At 44.1% G+C, this 26,778-nt stretch overlaps 1 protein-coding gene across 1 annotated transcript in view; it reads right to left on the reverse strand.

The window, feature by feature from the left end:
- The window catches only part of DNAAF10 (dynein axonemal assembly factor 10), a 101,088-nt gene that overhangs the window by 48,610 nt on the left and 25,700 nt on the right, over positions 1–26,778 (reverse strand). The window contains exon 2 of the mRNA XM_069234276.1: positions 17,547–17,647. Coding sequence (XP_069090377.1) covers positions 17,547–17,647 — 101 coding nt within the window. The remainder of the gene's footprint in view (positions 1–17,546; positions 17,648–26,778) is intronic.

The following is a 26,778-nucleotide window of genomic DNA, read 5'->3' on the forward strand; positions in this document are numbered from 1 at the left end:
TCAGTGAATGGGAGGGGGATTTCTAGTATTCTCCTCTCCAGCTTGTTTAAAGTATAAAAAGGGGAAAACTAGACGACTGTGAATATTGAACTCTGGTCAGGATGGGCACGCTTGTGCCTGCCGCCACTCACTTGAGGGTAGTTCTCTCTTCACGGTCGACTGGGTTCACGTCCTGTTGCTGGCAAAGAGATGAAGAAAGCGAGTTCCATGGTGATGAATTATTTTTAATTATTATTTTTAGCATTGCATTGTGAATGAGTATATAATCACCGAATATGCAGATATATAATCCAAGATTAAAGCAGTGTATTTTTCATTGTTTCTATGATCAATATTATTCTACTGCTGTGATCATTTTTGGAAGTGTATTGATGTTGCTGCATTTGACCTACATGATTCCTCTTTTCGAATCTTAAATAGTGCTTTAATAAATGTATTACTCAGACTAAGAGCTATGCATAGTTGGAATTCCTTTTATTCATGTTTCCTCTCAGTTTGAAGTAGAAGCAGAATACTTTTATTGTACTGCTGTGACTTTCTTCAAATGTACACTTGTGTTGTACATAACTGACCTTCTTATTCAAACCTGGCAAAGTGCCTTGATAAATGTATTTCTCGGACTGAGAGGGTTGCATACCAGAAATTCTTTTCAGTACTTGTGTATCTCTTCTTAGTCTGTGGTAAAGCAAAACAACCTGGACCACTGTGGTCCCTTGCAAACTGATGGCGCATACAAATGTATCTTACGGTCACTGTTGATTCTTGTTCTAGATTCCTGTGGGTATGGCCAAAGTAGTCGGCTGGCACTTGAACTGTTATAAAAGACTTGCTGGTCTTTATCAGCATCTATGCGGTAGCAGCCTTCCACTCAGACCAGGGCCCTGCTTTTGCCTCTAGGGCATTCAGGGACACCACGAGGACAATGGGTGTTGAACTTCATTACTCTTCCCCATATCATCCCAAGGGTAATTTTATTGTGGAGAGGAGGAATCGTGACCTGAAGCAGTCCTTAACAGCAAGAGTATTAGGTTCAGGCTGCAGTTGGCCTCCTCACCTACAAGGGGTTTAAAGAGCAGTGAATAATCTGCCAAGACTGTCCTTGGGGGGACGGGGACGCACTCCTTATGAGGTCCTCTTTGGGATACCTATGTATGTTTGAGATCTAGATGGCCCTGGTATGGTGGAGGCAGACACACTTTGACATAAATGAACATCTCACTGTTTTACAGGATCTTTAACAATTTAGAGATGACAATTCATCCGCAAGTGCCGCCACCTTAGGAGTAAGGGATTTACCAACAACATCTACAGGCTGGATCCCTAAAGTTGTGGATCTGCTTTGTAAGATTGTAAGAAGATTGCTGTGAAGAAGGAATTCGGCCCTTTCTACAAAGCACCAGTTCCCGTCCTGGGACTGCAAGGCATCAGAACTGTCATTCTACCATCGCTTCCAGGTTCCAAAGGGAACAGATTTGTCTACATTGGCAACATAAAATTGCACCGTGTGGCCGATCTTGCACGGTAGACCCTGGGTCCCTTGGGTAGTTTCCAATCCCCCTCTCACTACCCAAAATGATATACCTCTTTGACGAATAAACAAAGTTTCTAGATATACCAGTATGTATAACAATGTTACAAATGCCTCCTTGAGCATGGGGAGGGTAGAGAATGAGCTTCGGATAATTCCAGTTACCACTTCACCCACCAAAACTGTCCAAAATGCTGCTGTCTATTACACGAGTGCAACGCAAACTGAAGGCATCATCAACTATGAACCTCCACGTGAAGTGGATCCATCCACCAGCAATGTACCGGCTCCTGTATTTTCACAGACTGCTTCTAGTTACTTCAACCAAGATGACTTTCTTCAACTTCATCTACATCTGCAACTGAAACATTTTCAAAGACGCGTAAGATGTATATATGGCTTAAAAATAACTATTTGGTCTATCCATGGTATTATCTGTGGATACTCTTGACATTGTCGGCCTTTCTGTTATGGGCTGGTTTTGTGACTGTATGGGCCTACTGAGGTTCTCCAAATTCCTTATGTATTTAAGATTTCAATGACTGATGTAATTACACCTGGTGTTATTTCGACGACTGGGATGTTAAAACAGTTGATTCTATGCTGTCTGAACTGTAGGATTATACTGTATTTGAAAGTGAAGATGTGTATATGAACATAGCGAATTATGGGGAAATGTTCTGTTATCATTGGGGATATTACTTTCTGCACCAGGCTAATAGACCTAGAGCAGTATTTAATTACACACAGTGGGAACATTGTTCAACTCCACCTGTGGGCAGCCCCAAAACATATGTAGATAAATTTGCATATTTCTCTGGGCATGACACTACAAATGCAGAGTCATATTTTTTTAAATGACCACCTTCTAAAATGCTGAACATTTTGCTAAAAATTAATCTATTCACATTCCTTTGTTTCTCAGCTTGCTATTGAATATTATCAATACTGGAAGAACACTATTGATGTGAAAAGTGTATGGGGAACACAAGATTTGCAAATTCAAGGTAGGGAGGCTTTGTTTAGAGCATGCCTTATTCCTGTACAAATTTTATTTTTAAATGACACAGTTCAACAAACATCCTGCTCAAGGTTAGCAAAAATAAAAGAAATTAATGCGCCTAGTATCCCCACACCAGCCAAATTCATCAATTGGCAAAAATACTTCAGTGTCACAGAAGAAGATGTGAATACTTGGATTCAGAATAATACCTTTAATTCCACACTTTCAAGTCCCGGCGGGTGGTTATTGTGGCCTTTGGACACACATGGATGTCAAGCATGTTTTGTTAATTTCTCAGGGAGTTTCAAGATTAGCCGGTCAGACCCTCACTATGTCTTGGGTCAGTACTCTGGTATAGTTACTATGCATAGTGTGTGAAGTGTGTGAAAAATGTGGCAACAATGGTTACGCACTAACACCTTAGCAGCAGTTAAAGAACGTCTTAGTCTCCTATCAAAGAAAGTAGATGTAGGAGAGTGCCCCTTTTGGAATGGTCACCCCACCCCCCCCCCAAACACACACACACACTTTTTGTCTGATATTGATGCTGACTTGACAGAGTGTGCTGGGATCCTGCTAACCAGGCCCAAGCACCAGGGTTCTTTCCCTAAACTGTACCATTGTTCCCACAATTGGCACACCCCTGGCACACAGATAAGTCCCTTGTAAAAGGTACCAGTGGTGCCAAGGGCTCTGTGACCAGGCAAGTTTTCTAAGGGCTGCAGCATGAATTGTGCCACACTAAGGGACCCCTCACCAAGCACATGCACACTGCCATTGCAGATTGTGTGTGCTGGTGGGGAGAAATGGGTAAAGTCGACATGGCATCCCTATCAGAGTGCCATGCCCACCAACCACTACCTGGGGCATAGGTAAGTCACCCCTCTAGCATGCCTTCCAGCCCTAAGGCAGGGTGCACTATACCACAGGTCAGGGCATAGCTGCATGAGCAATGTTCCCCTACAGTGTCTACGTCCATTCTTAGACATTGTAAACGCAGCGTGGTCATATTAAGTACATGGGCCGGGAGTTTGTCATTACGAACTTTACAGCTCAATGATGGTGTCACTAAAGGCTGGGATGTTTGGTATCAAACTTCACAGCACAATAAACCCACACTGATGCCAGTGTTGGATTTTTTGTACAAAGTACCTAGAGGATGTCCCCTGTATTTTAACTAACCCTTTAGTGTAAGGCTGACTATTCTGTGCCAGCCTGCCACTAAAAGACAAGTTTCTAACCCCACAGGATGAGAGCATTTGTGCTCTCTGGAGTCAGAAACAAAGCCTGCTCTGGGTGGAGGTGCTTCACACCTCCCTCCTGCAGGAACTGCAACACTTGGTGGTGAGCCTCAAAGGCCAAGTCCTCCTGTTAAAGTGTCCAAGGGCACTCCAGCTAGTGAAGATGCCCGTCCCCTGGACGAAGCCCCACTCCTGGCTGCAAGTCTTTTGGGAAAATTAGGTAAAACAGGGAGGAGTGACCACTTCAGCTAGGACCATGCCTAAGGTGTCCAGAACTTAAGTGACCCCCTCCCTGCACAATCCTCCATCTTGGTTTGGAGGACAGGGACCAATAGGGTTAGGAATGTGCCCACCTCCCCAAAGGGAGTGGACACCGGAAGGGTGTAGCCACTCTCAAGGACAGTAGCTATTGACTACTGTCCTCTGACCCTTGTAACATCACTAAATCTAGGATTTAAGGACACCCCTGAACCTAGCTCACCAAATTCCTGGTGATCTCAAGAAGGACGGTTAAGCCAACCTCAGCAGAGAAGACTCCAGACACCAACTGACTTTGCCTCATCCCTACCAGCCTTTCTACAGCTTCAGAAGCCCTGCTACAAAAAGGCGACGCATCCTGCAGGATCAGCGACTGCTACAAACCCCTAGAGAACGGCCTCCCCAGCAGAGGACCAAGAACTCCAGAGGACTGCGGTCTTGCACACAATAAACTCCAAAAAGAAACCACCACTGGATCCACGAGTCCTGCCCACTCTGCACCCGATGCACACAGCCAATGTCCAGGTGTCCCACCGGTCCATAGTAGGACCCCAGGCGATTCTGAGCTTGTATCCACCCTGGGTTGACCCCACATGCCCAACACAACGATGCCTGAAGCCTGAAACCAGAGGACCCCCCTGACTGCGACCGGACCCAACGAAGATTCCTGACTCCTAAAGGTACCCCTGCACCCGCAAGCCCCTAGGCCTTGGGAATCCGGCAGACGGTCCAGCGACATTCAGCAGACAGCCCTCCTCCTTGCCCAGTATGTGGTTTTTCAGAACCGTCCCCCTGGACTCAGCCTGCAGCATCATATGTGACCCCTGGGGTCTCCCTATTGAAAAGCATTGGGTGCCCAGCCTTGTGTTTGCACTCTGCAAAGGCCACCCCGTGCCACTGAGTGTGTGAGATTGGTGCCTACCTGTGCCCCCCAGCAGCCGATGCACACCTAAATCCCCTAGGTCTGCTCTCCAAAGACGCAGGTACTTACCTGCAGGGAGATCCTTTCCAAGCACCCCAAATCCCCATAGAATTCCACTGCAAACCTGACTCCAACTTTGACCTCTGCACCCAGCTGGCCCAGTGTTGCTGGTGGTGCACTTTTGGGGTCAACCTAAAATTTGACTTATGGACATCCTAACCTTCGAAGACTGAAATCCTAAGTTGTGTACTTACCTGTTAACTATACTAATACTCCCCCTCCACCCAGGACTCTCTGGGCTCCTCCCCGATTGCAGACATCTACCCTAGCAAAGATCGCAGACATGCCCCTCAAGTCACCTACCACACTCAATGTGCTGGGCGGGGACTATGATGTTATGGCCATCAGCCTTGACCAATCTGGGGCCCCCACAGTGCCCGCCTCGGCGACTGCGCTGGCACAGTTTGTGGAATCAATAGGGTTAGCAGACTTGTAGTGGCACAGTTTTCCAAAGGTAAGAAAATATTCCTATTTCTCAGGTGCTCATAGGGTCTACTCCAGACTAGATTACACATTTGCTCCCACGAGAGAGGAGGGGGTAGTTGAACAGGCAGAATACATGGCAAGGGGTCTACAGAACCACTCGCCCATGCCGGACCGACGAACGCTTTGGGGGTCGGAAGCCCACAGATTAAAAATTGAATGCTTGGGACATGAGGGATCGGCTCAGCGGCTGTAGGCATACGGGAACATTAACTCTCCAGCAGCTCTCAGTTAAGCAGAAGGAGTATTGAGATCTAGCCAAGGAAGGGGGAAAAAAAATGTTAGCCACACTTCACCACTAAATAAAATAAGAGGCCCGTTGAGTCTAAACAATTCCTACCCAGAAAGGGGATACGTATGATCTGTATCTGTGCTAAGGTGTTAACAGGTTACTAGGCATCAGTCTACAAGGCCTGTCCCCTTCAGGACATGGACAGTGTTACCTAATATCCTGCCACTGTACCTGTCCTAGTGCTGGATGCTGAGTCACGGGAGGCCCTTTAGGTGAATTTGACACTCAATGAGGTACAAGCGGCCATTGCAAAATTAAGACCAGGTAAGGTGCCAGTCCCAAATGGCATGCCAGAAGAATCCTATAAACTATACGCCGGGTTACTGGGTCCACATTTACTCAATCTATTCCAGGAGATGGGTGAGCTCCTCCTGGAAAGTAATCATTAGAGTAATTCCTAAAGAGGGGAAACCCAAAGATTGGTGTGATTCAGTTTGCCTGATCTCGCTGCTTAATATTGAAGTGAAGATCCTGGCCACAATCCTATCTACAAGACTGCTACAAGTTAGTTTGTCTCTGATCAACAGAGATCAATTAGGCTCTATGCCTGTGAGGTCGACCCAACATAACCTATGGCGCATGCACAACTGGCTGGCCACAGTACAGGATTGCCAGCTCTGCATGTTTTTTTTTCCTTAGACGCAGAAAAGGCAGTTTTATGTAGTACACTAGCCCTTTCTCAAACGGACGTTGTCGAGGTACGGATTTGGCCCACAATACAGGTAATGGGTAACTGTTATATCGAGATCCAGTGGCAGTAGTTAGGGTAAATGGGGTGTTGTCTTTATAGTTCCCGACTGAGAGGGGGGCACCCAGGGCTGCCCCTTGTCCCTTCTTTTTTTCGTTCTAATAGGTAAATCCCTTATTTGTATGATTGGAACACACTCCGCTGTCCGGGGATTCCAAATAACAGTTGAAGATGGGGTAGAGGAAGATATTGCTCTATGCAGACGATATCTTGTTATACATTACGGAACCGGAAAACAAAATCCCAGAACTTTTTCAGATTTTTAGGGACTACAGTGAGCATTTGGGATACAGGATCAACTGGGGCAAACCAGTGCTATACGCCCCACAGGCCCGGATGGACCCCTCCTTCCTCCCAAAGAAGCTGGAAGTGGCCCAGGGTGGCTTTAAATATCTGGGGATCTTTATGACACCACAGAGAGAGAGCACTGTTATAGTCAAAACCTTGAAAGTGTACTGTTAAACTCTCATGCAGATGTTGTGCAGTGAAAGGGGCTCCCTCTCTCCCTAGTAGGACAAGCAGCTCTCTTCAAGAAGACCACAATGCATAAACTGCTATATGTACTCCAAAATACCTACTATCCAGTCCTGCAAGCAGTATTTACCAGTACAGAGGGGGAAGTGAGGTCTTTGATATGGGACAGAGGCCACCCTAGAGTGTCCCCTAGAACTCTGCGAAGCAATCCCAATTATGGTGTGATCGCTCTCCCAGACACTGAGGCATAATACTGGTCGGCCCACATGATTATATTTAACAACTGGATATTCACACCACATGACTATTCTACCTTTCAATTAAAACAGGCTATGCTCGAACACAGATCATACTTACAGTACCTGTATAGCGGGGAAGGGATGCAGCGGCTGCCGCTCAAGTGGCCCTGATGGCATAGCAGAAAGTCACGAGGATGATTGATTGGGAGCGCAAAATTACCCGGCAAATGCCCCTCTGAAAGTGTCCATAGTTGAGCGAATAGGCGAAACTCTGAGGATTTGAATCCTGGGACACAATTAGTATATCCACTATTGGGGATGTACTGGAGGTAGGGGACATTATGCTCTTTGCCTCCCTTCAGCAGGAGTACCAGACGGGCACAACCTAATTCTTTAAATATGATCAGGTGTGGCACACCTGGGGGGCTGAGGGATTAGGTGAGACGGAGCTCCCAGAATATGCACCCTTGGAGGGACACCCCCTGACGGAAGAGATGGGAAAGGAAGTAAAATCTCAGCTATAGGACGATAAATAATAATATACCAGATAATCTGGTTTTGCTCACAGGGAGGTGGACATGAGATGTGATAGAAATGGAAGATTGGGAAGCTGCACTGATGCACCCTAGGGAGATGGCTATTAAATCTTGTCTGCAGTTAATACAGTTTAAAATACTTCGTAGAGTTTACTATGATAGACGCAGGCTCCATGCTATGGAGTGGGCTGCCTCACCGGCCTGTCTATGCTGTGGAGAGGTAAATGGGTTGTTCATACATACACTATGGTAAGGCCCTCTCATCCATGCTTATTGGACTGGGATTATTCAGAGTTACCATCCATTCCTGGAGGATGGGAATGGACATATACATGACAGCCAAAAAAGTCACTTACCGTAGCCAGGGATGTCCTCAAAAGTTTCACAAGATATGGGGTAGTTGGATTGGGTATTATGGTCTACCCCACCATTAACGAGATTGGTCATAACTCGAGCAGGAACCATGATTCATGATAACGTACCAAGGGGCGACTGCTTTCTGATGATAATGAAAATGTCACTTACCCAGTGTACATCTGTTCGTGGCATTAGTCGCTGCAGATTCACGAGTTGAGCACAGTCCGCTGCCTGGTGTTGGGCTCGGAGTATTACAAGTTGTTTTTCTTCGAAGAAGTCTTTTTTGGTCACAGGACCGAAGGACTCCTCCCTCTTCGGCTCCATTGCGCATGGGCGTCGACTCCATCTTAGATTGTTTTCCCCGCAGAGGGTGAGGCTGGAGTTGTTTGCTATAAATAGTGCCCATGCAATGGAGTGAATACGTATGTACATAAAAAGTTTATAATAATTATTTACAAATGTACAAATGTTTAAGATTTAAGATTTACTTCTAAACGGCTACAGTCTTCCCGGGGAGGCGGGAGGGCACATGTGAATCTGCAGCGACTAATGCCACGAACAGATGTACACTGGGTAAGTGACATTTTCAGTTCGATGGCATATGTTGCTGCAGATACACATGTTGAGCATAGACTATAAAGCAGTTACCTCCCCTAAAAGCGGTGGTTTAGCCTGTAGGAGTTGAAGTAGTTTGGAATAATGTTCTTAGTACAGCTTGGCCCACTGTAGCTTGTTGTGCATTTAGTACATCTACACAGTAGTGTTTAGTAAATGTATGAGGCGTAGACCAGGTTGCAGCCTTACATATTTTGCTCATAAGAATGTTTCCTAGAAAGGCCATTGTAGCACCTTTCTTTCTGGTTGAGTGTGCCTTTGGTGTAATAGGCAATTCTCTCTTGGCTTTAAGATAGCATGTTTGAATACATCTGACTAACCATCTAGCAATGCCTTGTTTAGAGATTGGATTTCCTATGTGTGGTTTTTGAAAAGCTATGAACAGTTGTTTTGTTTTCCAGATTAACTTTGTTCTGTCAATGTAGTACATTAGTGCTCTTTTGATGTCTAATGTATGTAGTGCCCTTTCAGCCACGGAATCTGGCTGTGGGAAGAACACTGGTAATTCTACTGTTTGATTTAAATGGAATGGTGAGATTACTTTTGGTAGAAATTTTGGATTTGTTCTTAGAACTATTTTATTTTTGTGTATTTGAATAAATGGTTCTTGTATGGTAAATGCCTGTATTTCACTTACTCTTCTGAGGGATGTGATTGCAATGAGAAATGCGACTTTCCACGTTAAATATTGCATTTCACAGGAATGCATGGGTTCAAAAGGTGGACCCATGAGTCTTGTTAAGACGATGTTAAGGTTCCATGAAGGAACTGGTGGTGTTCTTGGTGGTATAATTCTTTTTAGCCCTTCCATGAATGCTTTAATAACTGGTATTCTAAATAGAGACGATGAATGAGTAGTTTGTAGGTAAGCAGATATTGCTGCAAGGTGTATTTTTATAGATGAAAAAGCGAGGGTTGCTTTTTTCAAATGTAGTAAGTATCCCACTATGTCCTTTGTAGAGGCATGCAATGGTTGGATTTGATTGGTATGGCAGTAGCAAACAAATCTTTTCCACTTAGATGCATAGCAGTGTCTAGTGGAAGCTTTTCTAGCTTGTTTTATGACCTCCATACATTCTTGTGTGAGGTCTAAGTGTCCGAATTCTAGGATTTCAGGAGCCAAATTGCTAGATTCAATGATGCTGGGTTTGGATGCCTGATCTGTTGTTTGTGTTGTGTTAACAGATCTGGTCTGTTGGGTAGTTTGACATGCGGTACTAGTGAAAGGTCTAGTAGAGTTGTATACCAAGGTTGTCTTGCCCATGTGGGTGCTATCAGTATGAGTTTGAGTTGGTTTTGACTCAATTTGTTTACTAGATATGGAAGGAGAGGGAGAGGGGGAAAAGCGTATGCAAATATCCCTGACCAACTCATCCATAGAGCATTGCCTTGTGATTCGCGGTGTGGGTACCTGGATGCGAAGTTTTGGCATTTTGCGTTTTCTTTTGTTGCGAACAAATCTATCTGGGGTGTTCCCCAAATTTGAAAGTAATTGTTCAGAACTTGGGGGTGAATTTCCCATTCGTGGACTTGTTGGTGATCTCTGCTAGTTGGTTTTGGATCCCTGGAATAAATTGTGCTATTAGGCGAATGTGGTTGTGAATCGCCCACTGCCATATTTTTTGTGTTAGGAGACACAATTGTGTTGAGTGTGTTCCTCCTTGTTTGTTTAAATAATACATTGTTGTCATGTTGTCTGTTTTGACAAGAATGTATTTGTGTGTTATTATGGGTTGAAAAGCTTTTAACGCTAGAAATACTGCTAACAGTTCTAGGTAATTTATATGAAATTTTGTTTGGTGTACGTCCCATTGTCCTTGAATGCTGTGGTGATTGAGGTGTGCTCCCCACCCTGTCATGGAAGCATCTGTTGTTACAACGTATTGAGGCACTGGGTCCTGAAATGTCCGCCCTTTGTTTAAATTGTTGCTGTTCCACCATAGAAGCGAGAGGTATTTTTGGCGGTCTACCAACACCAGATCTAGAAGTTGACCCTGTGCTTGTGACCATTGTGATGCTAGGCACTGTTGTAAGGGTCGCATGTGTAGTCTTGCGTTTGGTACAATGGCTATGCATGATGACATCATGCCTAGAAGTTTTAGCACAAATTTTGCTTGTATCTTTTGGTTTGGAAACATAGCACTTATTACCTTGTGGAATGCTTGAACTCTTTGTGGACTTGGAGTGGCAATTCCTTTTGATGTGTTGATGGTTGCCCCTAGATATTGTTGTGTCTGACACGGTTCGAGGTGTGACTTTGTATAGTTGATGGAGAAACCCAGTTTGTGAAGGGTTTGTATGACATATGTGGTGTTGTTTGTGCACTTTCTTACTGTGTTGGTCTTGATTAGCCAATCGTCTAGGTAAGGAAACACATGTATTTGTTGTCTCCGGATATGTGCTGCTACTACTGCTAGACATTTTGTGAATACTCTTGGTGCAGTTGTTATTCCGAATGGCAACACCTTGAATTGGTAATGTATTCCTTTGAATACGAACCTTAGGTACTTTCTGTGAGAAGGATGTATCGGTATATGAAAGTACGCATCTTTTAGGTCTAATGTGGTCATGTAATCTTGCTGTTTGAGCAGTGGAATGATGTCTTGTAGTGTGACCATGTGAAAGTGGTCCGATATGATGTAGGTATTTAGTGTCCTGAGATCTAATATTGGTCTTAATGTTTTGTCTTTTTTTGGAATTAGAAAGTACAGGGAGTAAACTCCTGTGTTTTTTTGTTGTACTGGTACTAATTCTATTGCATCCTTTTGCAGTAGTGCTTGAACTTCTAGTCCTAAAAGTTCTAAATGTTGTAGTGACATTTTGCGTGTTTTTGGAGGGATGTTTGGTGGGAATTTGTGGAATTCTATGCAATAGCCATGTTGGATTATTGCTAGTACCCAATTGTCTGTTGTAATCTGCTGCCAAGATTGGTAGAATTGGCTTAGTCTTCCCCCCACTGGTGTTGAGTGAAGGGGTTGTGTGACTTGAAAGTCACTGTTTAGGTGGAGGTGTTTTTGGAGTTTGGAATTTTCCCCTACTCCTTGGGAATTGACCCCCTCTATATCCCCTGAAACCTCCCCTTTGGAATGAACCCTGATAGGGTGTGGTTCTTGTTTGTTGGCTGGTGGTGTCTGTGGGTTGGCCACGAAACCCCCCTCTAAATGGAGTTTTTCTAAAAGAGCCTCTGCTCTGCGGGGAGTAGAGTGCGCCCATGGCTTTGGCCGTGTCTGTGTCCTTTTTAAGTTTTTCAATGGCTGTGTCCACTTCAAGGCCAAAAAGTTGTTTTTCGTTGAAGGGCATATTAAGGACAGCCTGCTGGATTTCAGGTTTGAACCCTGAAGTGCGGAGCCATGCGTGTCTCCTTATGGTGACAGCAGTGTTGACTGTTCTTGCTGCAGTATCGGCTGCGTCCATTGAAGAGCGGATTTGATTGTTCGAGATCGTTTGTCCCTCTTCAACTATTTGCTGCGCCCTTTTTTGGTATTCCTGGGGAAGATGGTCTATGAGAAGTTGCATCTCATCCCAGTGTGCGCGGTCATATCGGGCTAGCAGCGCTTGAGAATTTGCGATGTGCCATTGGTTGGCTGCCTGTGATGAGACTCTTTTTCCTGCCGCATCAAATTTTCGGCTTTCTTTGTCCGGAGGTGGGGCGTCGCCAGATGTATGGGAATTTGCTCTTTTGCGAGCTGCCCCTACTACTACGGAGTCAGGTGGTAACTGCGAAGTAATAAACACTGGGTCTGTGGGTGGTGGTTTATATTTCTTATCCACCCTTGGGGTGATGGCTCTTGATTTTACGGGCTCTTCAAAAATTTGTTTTGCGTGCCGTAACATCCCTGGTAGCATTGGGAGACATTGATATTGGCTATGTGTAGCCGAGAGGGTGTTAAATAAAAAATCATCCTCTATAGGATCCGAATGCAGTTGGACATTGTGGAATTCTGCTGCCCTAGCCACCAGTTGCGAGTATGAGGTACTGTCCTCTGGCGGTGACGGCTTTGTGGGGTATGAATCGGGATCATTGTCCGGCACTGGGGTGTCGTATAAGTCCCAAGCGTCTTGATCCTGATTATCTTGACTTATAGTAGTTTGCGCTGGTGAGTGCATTTGTGGCGGAGTTTGTGCCGGCGATGCCTGTTGTGGTGGAGAGGGCGGAGGCGTGACTTTTTTAACCACTTTGGCTTGTGGTTGTGCGTCATCCTTGAGAAATCCGATCCTTCTTTTTCTCATTATTGGGGGAAGGGTTGATATCTTCCCTGTGTCTTGTTGGATGTACAGTCTCTTTTGTGTGTAGTCTGATTCTACACTTTGGAGCTCTTGTCCAAATCTGTGCATCTGGCCACTTATTCCTTGTTCCTCTGTGTAGGAAGGAGGTGTGGAACTTTTCGGCGCCGAGAGAGAATCTTTTTTCGGCTTCGGTACCGACTGAATTTTTGTGGCTTTCGGCAGTGTGTCTCGGTGCCGATGTTTTTCGGTGCCGGCATCTTGTTTATGCTTCTCGGAGCCGCTATCTCGGCTCCGAGGTTGCTCCATGGCGGTCCCTCGACCGGAGTCGGGTGTCTTCGTTATGGGCGTGCCCTTTTTCGGCGCCTTCGACGGGTCGCCGGTTTTATGGGTCGAGCCATGGCCTGTTGGCAGTGGCGTCCCCTGGGCTTTTGTTTTTTCGATGGTCTTTATTTTCGACGTCTTACTCACTGTTTGTTGTTGTTGTTCGACGTCGGCGTCTCCGGATTCTGAGTCCGGAACCGAGAATGTTTCCTCTTCGTCGTCGAAACGTTGTTTTGTCGGCGTGGACGCCATTTGTAGACGCCTGGCTCTTCGGTCCCGGAGTGTTTTTCTGGACCGGAAGGCTCGACAGGCCTCACAGGTATCCTCCTTGTGCTCGGGGGACAAGCACAAGTTACAGACCAAGTGCTGATCTGTATAAGGATACTTACTGTGACATTTTGGGCAGAAACGGAACGGGGTCCGTTCCATCGGCTTCAGCGTCACACGCGGTCGGGCCGACCAGGCCCCGATGGGGGATCGAAGCTACCCCAAAGTCTTCCGATGATCGGTGTCGATGTACCTAACTATCCAGATACCGAACGGAACAATACCGACGCTTTCTTCCGAGATTCTGACTAACTTTCCGAACCGAAACACGGAGCGAAAAGGAACACGTCCGAACCCGACAGCGGAAAAAAACAATCTAAGATGGAGTCGACGCCCATGCGCAATGGAGCCGAAGAGGGAGGAGTCCTTCGGTCCCGTGACCAAAAAAGACTTCTTCGAAGAAAAACAACTTGTAATACTCCGAGCCCAACACCAGGCAGCGGACTGTGCTCAACATGTGTATCTGCAGCAACATATGCCATCGAACATAATGTTTAATTTGCTGCTATTCTTTGGGTCTCTGTACCCAAATGGTAATCGGACTCTCTGCGGAGGCTACAGTAGTACGTTTTGTGCCCATCATTATGGCAGCTTGTAGAAAAAAGCATTTTATATCTTGTTATTTATTTTAAGATTGTATTTTTATTAAGTCCCATACATTACGTGGTAACAGACCGAAAAAGCTTTGCAACACAGAGGAGGAAGTATTTAAATTAGGACCAGCAGGCCTAACACAGATGTACAAAGTGTTGAAATTGCAGGACTCACAGTGGAATGCAAGGGTTGTGATACTGGCTTAGGGTGGTGATGCAACTGCTTGAAGGGTAAGCCAGATGATCAGAATGGGTCTTGATGGAGAATGCCCTTACCCAGAATGTAGGGAAATGCCTCCCTTGGCATGGTTATCCACTAACATTTTGCCTTTTGTTGATGCTAGTTATGATTGAAAGTGTGCTGGGATCCTGCTAACCAGGCCCCAGCATCAGTGTTCTTTCCCTAAAACTGTACCTTTGTTTCCACAATTGGCACAACGCTGGCACACAGATAAGTCCCTTGTAACTGGTACCCATGGTACCAAGGGCCCTGTGGCCAAGGAAGGTCTCTACATGAACACTGCCTCACAGCTTGTGTGTGCTAGTGGAAAGAAAATGACTAAGTCGACATGGCACTCCCCTCAGGGTGCCATGCCCACATCCTACTGCCTGTGGCATAGGTAAGTCACCCCTCTAGCAGGCCTTACAGCCCTAAAGCAGTGTGCACTATACCACAGGTGAGGGCATAGTTGCATGCGCACTATGCCCTGAAGGTGTCTAATCCAAACCTTAGATATTGTAAGTGCTGGTAAGCCATGAAGAGTATATGGGCTGGGAGTTTGTCAAACATGAACTCCACAGATCCATAATGGCTACACTGCAATCCGGGAAGTTTGGTATCAAACTTCTCAGCACAATAAATCCACACTGATGCCAGTGTGGGATTTATTGAAAAATGCACACAGAGGTCATCTTAGAGATGCCCCCTGTATACCAGTCCGAATCCTAGTATTAGGCTGACCAGTTCCTGCCAGCCTGCCACAACCAGACGAGTTTATGGCACATGGGGTGAGTGCCTTTGTCACTCTGTGGCCAGGAACAAAGCCTGCACTAGGTGGAGGTGCTTCTCACCTCCCCCTGCAGGAACTGTAACACCTGGCGGTGAGCCTCAAAGGCTCATACCTGTTGTTACAGCGCCCCAGGGCATCCTAGCTAGTGGAGATGCCCGCCCCTCTGGACACAGCCCCCAGTTTTGGCAGCAAGCCCGGAGGAGATAATGAGAAAAACAAGGAGGAGTCACCCACCAGTCAGGACAGCCCCTAAGGTGTCCTGAGCTGATGTGACCCCTGCCTTAAGAAATCCTCCATCTTAGTTTTGGAGGATTCCCCCAGTAGGAATAGGGATGTGCCCCCCTCCCCTCACGGAGGAGGCACAAGGAGGATGTAGCCACCCTGAAGGACAGTAGCCATCGGCTACTGACACCAGATCTAAACACACCCCTAAATTTAGTATTTAGGGGCGACCCTGAACCCAGGAAATCAGATTCCTGCAACCTGAAGAACAAAGAAGGACTGCTGACCTGAAAGCCCCGCAGAGACGATGGAGACAACAACTGACTTGGCCCCAGCCCTACCGGCATGTCTCTAGACTCAAAGAACCGGCACAGCAACACATCCAGTGGGACCAGCGACCTCTGAGGACCCCAAGGATTGACCTGCACCTAAAGGACCAAGAACCTCCCGAGGACAGTGGCTCTGTCCAGAAACAACAACAAAGAAAGCAACTTTAAAGAGACTCTAACTTCCAGCCAGAAGCGTGAGTCTTCACACTCTGCACCTGACGCCCCCGGGTCGAGTTCAGGACAACCAACACTGCAGAGAGGACTCCCAGACGATGCCAATGACGTGGACACCCTGAGTCTACCTCCCTGCACCCCCCACAGCGACGCCTGCAGAGAGGATCCAGAGGCTTCCCCTGACCGCGACTGCCTGGTAACAAAGGAACCCAACGCCTGGATCAAGCACTGCACCCGCAGCCCCCAGGACCAAGAGGAACCACCTAACAGTACAGGAGTAACCAGCAGGCTGCCCTCATCCTAGCCCAGTCGATGGCTGGCCCAGGAAGCCCCCCATGCCCTGCTTGCATTGCCAGAATGACCCCCGGGTCCCTCCACTGTTTTCTACGGCAAACCCGACACCTACTTTGCACACTGCACCCGGCCGTCCCTGTGCCACTGAGGGTGTGTTTTGTGTGCTTGTGTCTGTCCCCCCCACTGCTCTACAAATCTTCCCCCCCCCCGGTCTGCTCCCTGAGGATGCAGGTACTTACCTGCTAGCAGAGTGGAACCGGAGCACCTATGTTCTCCATAGGCGCATCTGTTATTTGGGCCCTCCTTTGACCCAAGCATCTGACCGGCCCTGTGCTGCTGGTGCTGTGGCTTTGAGGTTGCCTTAAACCCCCAACAGTGGGCTGCCTATACCCAGGAGACTGAACTTGTAAGTGCTTTACTTACCTGAGAAACTAACCAATACTTACCTCCCCCAGGAACTGTTGATTTTTGCACTGTGTCCACTTTTAAAATAGCTATTGCCATTTTAACCAAAACTGTGTGTACTACTGTCTTAAATCAAAGTTCTATACTTACCTGTGTGTAGTACCTTACAATTCATGTACTTACATAAAAATTTGAATCTTGTGGTTCTAAAAAAAAATTAAGAAAATATATTTTTCTATATAAAAACATAACCACACTACCACAAAATAGAGCATTAGTATTATCTAATTTTGCCACTATCAGCCTCTAAGAGGAACCCTTGGACGCTGTGCACACTATCTCTCACTTTAAGATAGTGTATACAGAGCCAACTCCCTATACAGAACGAGTCTTCCATAAATCCACTGACTGAAGTAGCAAGACTGTAAACATCCTGATGGAGAAAACCTTGAACTTCAGTCAAATAATTAAAGGATTGTCAAAGATGCAGGCTAGTCTCATGCAACTGACAAGATTGCAATGATTTACAGTAAGAGGGCCTGGTGTACCTGCATGATAGGAAATTGGCTGAAATAACATGGTGGTGTGCAATTCAGTCATATGCTTGAGAGTAAGAGAGGAGCTTTACATGAATGGATCAGAATTTTAACACTTGTTGGATGGATGGGGATCCTCTCTCGAGTGGCTGTTAGCTGCTTGCTATTTGGAAGATCTTTTCTAAAGCAGTGTCACAGATGGCAAAACAACTTTAAAACATTTTCTGGAAATAGCAGAAGACATTAAGTGCCATTCCATTTCTTTGTCCACAATAACACATATGTATGCAGTATGCATGCCTACAAAAAGAAGTACATTCCTCTGAATAATTGAGTACATCACCGTCCTTACCACACATTAAGGTTTCCATCAAAATCTCCTGTAGCAAGATATCTATTCTGTAGTGCTGAAGCACCAAATGTCCCGCATTTGATGGGCTTGGGCTTTTCTAGCTTGAAAAAAAATACAAAAAAATATATTAACAGAAGTAACTTGTGGTGCAAAGAAGCATGCAATATTTGTACTGACATATGTATAGCTCATCACAGAGCCAATGCTTAATTTTAACAAAAACTACAACAGCCACAAAAGAAAATAAGGTATTGGTAGACAATACGTTTTATATAAATTAAATAGCCAATCGTTTTCCAATAGGATGCACCTAGATCTCACCAGTGCTATTTGTGCTTTTTTCAAGGGCTAGAAGATACTATAACCTCCTTGAAAATGTGGTAATGCCAGCAATGCCGTAGCCATGACCCTTGTTACATGATGCAATGTATCTCAAAACACAGGTTAGCCTGCAACACAATGTGCAAGAAAAAAAAAAACACACTAGCAAAGCCAACAGGTTTTGCCTTTGAGGCTACAGACAAGGGACAAACACAAGATGCACAAGGCAAGCCATCAAATTAGAAACACGCAAATGAGAGTGATAATAAATCCAACCAATGTTAAGCAATAAGTGGGATTTAAGCCCCCTTTAGGTTCTTGGTATGATGTTGTTTGCAACCAGACAGCTTCGGCTGTCTGATAGGTTCGAGCTAATGAAGGCACAAGTAGGTGGGGCTTACTAAGGAAAGGCACTGCTACTTTCTCCTAGAGCTTCCTTCACACTGATGCTGTTGGGCTCTGCCTTTGATCTTCTGCCTTTGATTACCTGGGTCTGTCTTCCCAATTTCTGCTCCTGTGTCATATTGGCGGAACCTTCAGAGCTGCAATTGCCCAAAGTTGGCATTTGTATGGTCCCCACATGAGGAGCCCTGCTGAATAAGGAACCAATCAGCCCCATCACACACACCACCAAAAAGAAGAAGGAAATAAAAATTGTACTGATTGTCAGGCTGCAGAATGAGCTGCAGTTTCTTTAGGCCACCAAAAGAATATCTGTTCTGATGTGCTGCTGTCAGTGCTGCCTGGGGGCCTCAAGACTCACACTGCCAGTATGTTTACCAATGAACCTTTGCCCCTTTAGATACTCACATACTTCTCATACTTGGGCATCCTGTTAAATCAGTTGGAATCTAGAGACAGGCTGTTAATACCTGAAAGCTTCAATTTATAAAAACTAGCATGGCACTTTGTAATTTTATAAGGAAACTGGAAAGGAAACCAGTGAAAGAGTTATTAACCACCTACAAACCAAAGTGCCTATCAAGCCCAAGATATGGGGTTCATTGATTGCAAATAGCTGAGAATACCTTCTTGAGATATCTACTCACAGTGCCTGATAGCAGTCCAACATATGTCTACCATGCTGAACTGGGTCTTTCTTTTTTAACAGACATAGGGGGTTATTACAACTTTGGAGGAGGTGTTAATCCGTCCCAAAAGTGACGGTAAAGTGACGGATATACCACCAGCCATATTACGAGTCCATTATATCCTATGGAACTCGTAATACAGCTGTTGGTATATCCGTCACTTTACCGTCACTTTTGGGACGGATTAACACCTCCTCCAAAGTTGTAATAACCCCCATAGTTAAGATCCAACCCATTATGGCACAAGATTTGGCCAACTGAGCTAACTGTCCTTAATCGTGAGATTATTAAGGACTGTTTAATGTTAGAAGAGGCCTTCCAACTCTCTTGGCTGAAGTATGTGAAATGTTTTGTGGGTGATCTGGAGTACCCTAACATTTTTGATCAACCGGAAACTTTAATGAACACCAATAGAAGGAAGCTGAAAAAAGACTGTCGGACTATGTGAGATCTTAGGTTGTCTAATGAAGTGATGAAGCCCAAAGTACGCATACATCAAATGACCCTGGCCATATATGATTTGCAGCCATACTGAAAAACTGATTACAAAGCTCAACACATATTTATTTTAACTAGCTTTAGGTTGGATACATTCCATCATCTAACTAGTTTTCTGGTGATCAATAAGCGATAAATGAATTTAGATAACTTCCTGTGATAATGTCTCATCACAGAGTACCATGCACATTGTTTTATTTTTTAAGTTCTTTGGTGAATTAAGCATTGGATCCTGCCATTATTGAGGTCCTGTGGCTTAAGGCAATGCCGACCTGCGTATTTGTTTTTGCAGCCTTTACCAACTATGCACACTTGCTACATTACGTGGAGGTTTTTGTGGGCAGAGATTAAATGCAGAAAATCTCGGACTGTCTAATAATGCACCTTTTAATGAAACAGTCAAATTTTTAGTGATGATGTAAATAATGTTTTATCTTAATATACGTATTATGATTGGTAGGCTTTTATGATTTTTTTTAAAGAAATCTAACAAAGTATTTTGACTTGACTTGAAGCTTCTCTCCTTTAGATAATCACAATCAGCTATGGTCTCTGTTTAATGGTCTTCCCTACACCATGACCTGATCCTGCAGCTGCAAGGTGTTCTAAATATCTGGTCTGTGGTCCCACCAGAGAAACAGCAGTGGGACTGCTGCTGTGATGATAATCCTGAAACCAGACTGAGCTCCTGCTAAGACATGGCCATCTTGGAATGGCCAACATTATACTAGAAATGCTGTTCTGATAGACTGTCACTGCACACTGTACCTGCGCCCTTTTTGTAAAGTACACTAGGTTCCTGGTTTCTTCTGTGGAGATTTAGCAAACTCTACCACAATACATATTAAACCCACGCTTCATTGTTGAACTAAGTAAGTAGACCCCAAAGATTTAATGATGATTCTACATTTGAGCACCACTCACCTTTTTTTCCATGAAGAAACATAATTTTACGGTGCGCAAATCACCTTGCTGAATTTGGGTCTCCTTGTCTCCCCAGCTACTGCCTATTAGAACATCACTGCTGCATTTTAACCAGATCTCCACTGGGACCAATCGTTGTGAATGACACAGTGAATTTTAGCTTCTGTGCCCTGGAGATGTCTGTTACCCCAACTGCACTGCTAACACCAACTGTGCCTGTTCTTTGGCAAGTGAAGTAACAAGCCAATTTTAAGTGGCGTTATCCAGCCTTATCTTGGATTTGACCTGGTGTGGTGCAGGGGGGCCCGATTTTCATTGTAACCATGCTGTGTCTTTTTATTCCCACCATGCAATCTGGGATCCTCCACAGGTGTGTCTAGTCCTGACAGAACTTGCAGAAGACTGTGCTAATGCAACTTGTTGGTGGGCCATGACTGATGCAGATATCAAAGCCCTCGGGACCACCGCTATGCTGTGGATAATTTATGCAGGGGGAGGTGTTAAATCTCACACCAAACCCACTGCCTCTATCTCTGAAGTAAAGTTGGACTCAATCATAAAAAAACATTGACAGCAATCAAGCAGTCTGTGGATTCACTAAAGGTTAATATATCCCAAATTCTTCAGGGAGGCATAGTCAATCTGTTGGAATATTGTTGTGTTTCTATCTTGCCTTAACACCATTGAGGTCTGACACTACTGAAGTACAACTGAATGTCTTGCATGACTCAGGGCAAAGCCATGCTGCTTGCAATAATGAAATGTTGAATTGGAGGACAGAAGCAAGAAGGACAATGTATGTCAACAGCAAGCCCATAAAGTGGTAGCCATATAAAAGAAGATAGACCTAGTTAATAAAGCTGTGACATTTTTCACACAGCACTAACATTAAAAGAAATAAATTATTGGCCTTATGACATCAGCCTCAGAAACAGAACATTAAATTTGGCCTACTGGAGTCAGCCACAATGATCGTCACAATGTATGACAGAACAAGGGGATTCTTTCATCCTTGAGATGTTTTTTTTTTTTTTTTAAACACAATGATCCTGCATATCATAAACGTGATACCATAGATCTAGGCTGCACAGCCACCATGCTGTATTTCAAGGCAGTTCACCTACAGCCCAATTCACTTGCATGAAGCAGTGTCAACTTTCCAGTTTTCATTTGCCAACAGCAGCAGGCCGTGCAGCACATGTCAAATGGTTTAAAAGCTGCACCATTTGTGCATCTGTCTTCCCTTTCATTTTGTGTGTTCTCTTACACTCTGCTGTAGGATCACCCGACAAGACAAAATGCTGATTCTTTTATCCTGTCCACGGTTCACCAACTGATCCAATGTCGTTTGTCCACATACTGTCTCTTTACTTCATTTATAGGAACAATTTTCAAATGTATCATATGTAGTCACAACCACCTTTAACATGGTTTCCTGCAAGAGATATACCTCTCACTCAGGGTCAAAGTTAAGCAGGATTGGGAGGGAAAAGGCATTAATAGCAGTGACTTCTGCAACAAGGCTTCAATTGGTAGTTTTTGTGCTACATACAATACAGACCTAGTTGTATTCTAACAGGATATTGTTTGTGCATTTAAAATGAACGCAGTGTGTGGCACAAGCATAGAACTTTGAAATCAGGCTAACTTGTTGTTAGTGCAGGTAATAAAAGTGTGCTTGTATGTATGTATGTATGTATGTATGTATGTATGTATGTAGTTCATATTTATAAAGCACATTCCGGCCAAGTCATCGAAGTGCTAAGCAACAGGAGTGAAGTGACCGACAGAAAGACAAGAGGAAAAAGAAAAAAAGAATTAATAAAAACTACTGAGGGAAAAGCCAGGTTTTTAGCTGTTTTCTAAAGGCTAGAAAATGATGTTCTTTCCTCATTGTTACAGGAAGCATACTCCAGTACTTGGCAGCAGCCACTATGAATGCTTTATCACCCCATTTGGCCTTGCGAGTCCGCAGAACATGGACCAAGTAGGAACCTGTAGATCTAAGCTGATGACTAGGGGCATACCAGCAAAGCCCCAATGACAGGTATTCAGAGCTGCGCATGTATAAGGACTTATGTGTCAGACATATCGTCTTGAAGATAATGCGTTTCTTAACAGGTAACCAATGTAACCGTCTCAGACTGCCACTGGCCGGAGCTGAACTGGGAAGATTAAGTATTAAGCGAGCAGCAGTATTCTGGATTAGTTGAAGTTTGCTGAGTGAGAGTTTATCAATGTTAAGCATTAAAGCATTACAATAATCTATTTTGGAGATTACAAGAGCAAAGGACACCATAACTCTGAGCTCCTCTTGTAAATAAGGAAAATATTTGAACTGACTTGAACTGCCGAGTTTTCTTGGTTCACACTAACAAGAAAGAAAAGGGTAATGTCCATATTCTGGTACACGCACTGTTCAAAAGTGGCAACTGAGATATGGCTACAAGGAAGATGACCTTGTGTTTTCTTTCTCACAGAAAGAAGGAAGAATGGTAGTAGTGAGCCTTCATGTACATTTTGAACACGAGATATTGTTCAAATATTCTGCATAACGACAAAGGCGCCGAGCAAGAGCTGACCCCTAATCGCTCCACAGAACACCAAGCTTAAGAAAAGTATATAAGATGTCATTGAGAGAGGCAGGGTAGGCCACATGGATAGATTGCTAGAGGGGATGCTGACACATGGAAATGCGACTTCAGCCAAAATAAAGAAAGCCTGAAAGCAATAGTGCGAGGAACTTGTGCAACCATACTGTTAAGACAGCTGGTTAAAAGTTGAAAAATTAGTAGATTGATAAGATAGGGTTGTGCGATTAAATACAGTTATGGCCTACTAAACTTTGTCCTAATTTGTATAATTACTGCATGAAGACCTTGGGGGAAGATACACATTTGCTACGACCAATTGGTTCAGCTTGAAATTTACTATGCCAAAGTTCTCTAAACTATTTGTGAAATTTGTTGGGACAATCACCATTGTTGGGGCGGCTTGAACATTGTCCTAGACACTATACTAGATAAATCTAGGAATCCCATTCTGTTAATAATCATGACAGAGTCATGCTGAAAGACATTCTTGGTGATTATAATTTCCTATCTCCATGGTGACTAGCTCAGAAACAACACAGGGAGGGATTTTCCTGTTTGATTTGTTTTTTTTTTGCCCCACCTATGAAAAAACTGAAAAATTAACACTGCCAAACAAGCTCCATGGCATCAATCTATCTATCCTACAAGCCAATATCCAGACCTTCTTGGACGAAAGCGTTGACTGTGTATCTTGAGCGCATGTTTTCGTTCCTGTATTACTGACCAGTATTTATTGTTTTCTTTCCCTATAAACTGACAGTTGATTCTGTTAGCCTGGAAACGCTTTCCTCTGCCCATCATACAACTCAGTCACTGAAAGGCTGTCAGCTAGAATGGTCCCAGGAATTTGCAAGTGGAAAGGGAATGACAGTTCTTTGTATGTTCTTTTTTTCTGTAGAGCAACGATCAAGGTATTTTTCTCTGAACAAACACTGTTCACAGAAACCTTTTCTTCTAAGGCTGAAGGGCAAGTGTTTGTGTGCCAGATATATCCCCAAAGGCCACTTTAAATATAACAGCCATTATAATCATCATCACCCCTCGGGTCCCTAAGATGTGCTCATTCCCGGCAGATAACAAGTCTAGCCAATAACAATTACAAAGCTTACAGAGTGCATTTCATAATACTTCTGGTTGTGACCTACTGGATAGCTAATGAGATTTTTTTTATTTCCAGTGAATTAAACTGTTTATCTTTATAAATTTACCTTATTGATATTGTCACTGATCCGACTGCATATTTTTTCAAGTCTAACGATTTTGACCTGGTGGACAGCCCACAGCTAATTTCATTACAGATTTCAAAATTGCTTCACTGCATTGTTTTGCAGATATTTCGTCATTCTCTACTAGCTCTGCGGGCATTCCAATACAACACTTTTTATAGGGTGGTGGTGGTAATCACAATAGCAAAATCTTTTGAATCTAAAGTGAAGCATGATTCTCTTAGACCAAAACAAAAGTTAAATTAATACCACATCTTCAAACTAGACTTTTTAGGATCAAGCCCAAAGTGCTCCGTCCCTGGTGTAATCTGTCTGTTGGCTTTTAAACACACCCATATCAAGCCCATCTGTTTGGTTGGTTCGTGGGCTTGCCCTTTAAAATTAGCTTGATTTCATTAGTAGAAGGCATGCATACATCATGCCTCTTCCGGTGTTTAGCCTCTTAGACAGCGCTGGCAAACTACTGAAAACATACAAGGATCCATGTTTTCCGTATGGTTTCTGCACTATTTTTTAATCTTTATTTCGTAGGCAGCGCAATCCCGCTGGGCAGAAGTTGAGCGCTTTGCACAATAACGATCCTGTTATATGGATATTTGCACTTTTACCGGTTACATCACTTTTGTGGTTACATGGATAATTGCAATTTTGCCGATAAATTTCACTGCGGGCGGACTTCTGTTTCTTTTTGTGTGTTTGCTTTTCGCTCATGGTGGCCATCAGGCTCACTTACGTGAAACTGTTTTACTTTTCAGTTATATGGCAAGAAAAGTCTGGTTAGGAGTTTACAACGCTAATAACTTTCACTTGAGTAAAAGCTAGACCATTTGCATTGCAAATGCTTGTGAAATAGATCCTATCTGACTCCCATTGTTTTATAAGGCCCTAGACTGCTGAGTAAAAACTAAACGAATTAAGATGTTTATCTTTAGATGAGGATGGTGCCCCTCAGGAAGGCGCAGTGCTGTTCTTTTTCTGGCTGAAGAGGAAGTGGTTTAAAACATGTTCTTCAGGGAAGCGTGTTATAAACAGAAAATGTTTGAGCGTTATTCACACTCAAATGCAATGAACATATCAGACCAAAGACCCAGAATGAAGGGTTGTATGTCACCACCTAAAATACAACGGAGTCCATATGTTACATAGAATTTACTATACTGGAATGAGATTACCACTACTGTGATTACTACCTCTGAGATTACCAGTGCAAAGATTACCTCTGCTGTGATTACCACATTTGATATTACCATTGCTGAGATTACCACTACTGTGATTACTATCTCTGAGATTACCACTGCTGAGATCACCACTGCTGTGATTATTACCTCTGAGATTACCCCTGCAGGGATTACCACTGCTGAGATTACCTCTACTGTGATTACCACTGCAGGGATTACCATTACTGTGATTACTTCCTCTGATATCACCAGTGCAGGGATTACCTCTGCTGAGATTACCACAGTTGAAATTATCACTGCAGGGATTACCACTGCTGAGATTAATACCACTGATATTACCACTACTGATATCCCCACTACCGTGATTATAACCTCTGATTTTACCACTGCAGGGATTACCACTGTTGAGATTACCACTACATTGAGTAAAATAGATTCAAGAGTAAGTGTACTGACCCTATGCTAACCTACACCTTAAAATGAAACCTTACTTTATGGCCATACAGTGCCCTCTCCTTACCCCAGTGGGTACATTGAGCCGAAGGGGGAGGGGGTGCCTGTGGGCCCACCAGTACATATTTTGGAGGACCAGGACTCTTCCACTCTGTCCCATGGTGGTCCTATTGGGATTTACAATGCATGGGCCTGTCCTGTCCATTAGTCCCACCCATGCCCAAGCATAGACAGGACTGTAGCATTCTCAAGTGGCAGGGACGCCAAGCGCTTCATTTTCCTGCATCCATCCTTATGTTAAAGCATTCTTTGCCCAGGCAATGACACACTTTCATTTTCATAAAATAATAGTTTGTAACGTTTAACAAGTCCAGCATTTCAGGATTTTTATTGAGTATTTCCCTGTTCTTTGTCCATGTGCACAGGTTTTTCGGTAGAACAATAAAAATGTTTCCCGCATGATGTGAAACAGTTTTATTTTTCAGTTTATGTGGCAAGAATAGTCCGGTTAGGAGTTTACAACTGTAATAGCTTTAACTCGAGTAAACGCAAGATCCGTTGCATTGCAAATGCTGGTTTATTATTTACAAAGTAATTTCTCAAGTAAAGTCCCTTGAGAGGACCTGCATGAAATTCTGTTTGGATTATCACAGGGAATACACTTTTGCCTGGCTCAAGAAGCTGCTCTACTCAAGCCATTATCAAGCTGCTACTTTCTGGATGTTGAAGACAAAGGTAGCAGCGCTCATGCCCCAGTTGCATCTCAACCCCATGTCGCTAGGGTTAGCTATGCGCAAAACATCATAGCTAAAATAGCGCACATTAGCAGATACTTTATTTCACAAACGTTTGCTGTTTGTTGTGTCCAATTATCCTGTTTTAATTGAGCAGCCAAGCAGCTCAACTGACGACAAGGGCCAATTTCTTTCAAAACTAGTACTAGTGGG

This window comes from Pleurodeles waltl, chromosome 5, assembly GCF_031143425.1.
Source record: "Pleurodeles waltl isolate 20211129_DDA chromosome 5, aPleWal1.hap1.20221129, whole genome shotgun sequence".
NCBI lineage: Eukaryota > Metazoa > Chordata > Amphibia > Caudata > Salamandridae > Pleurodeles > Pleurodeles waltl.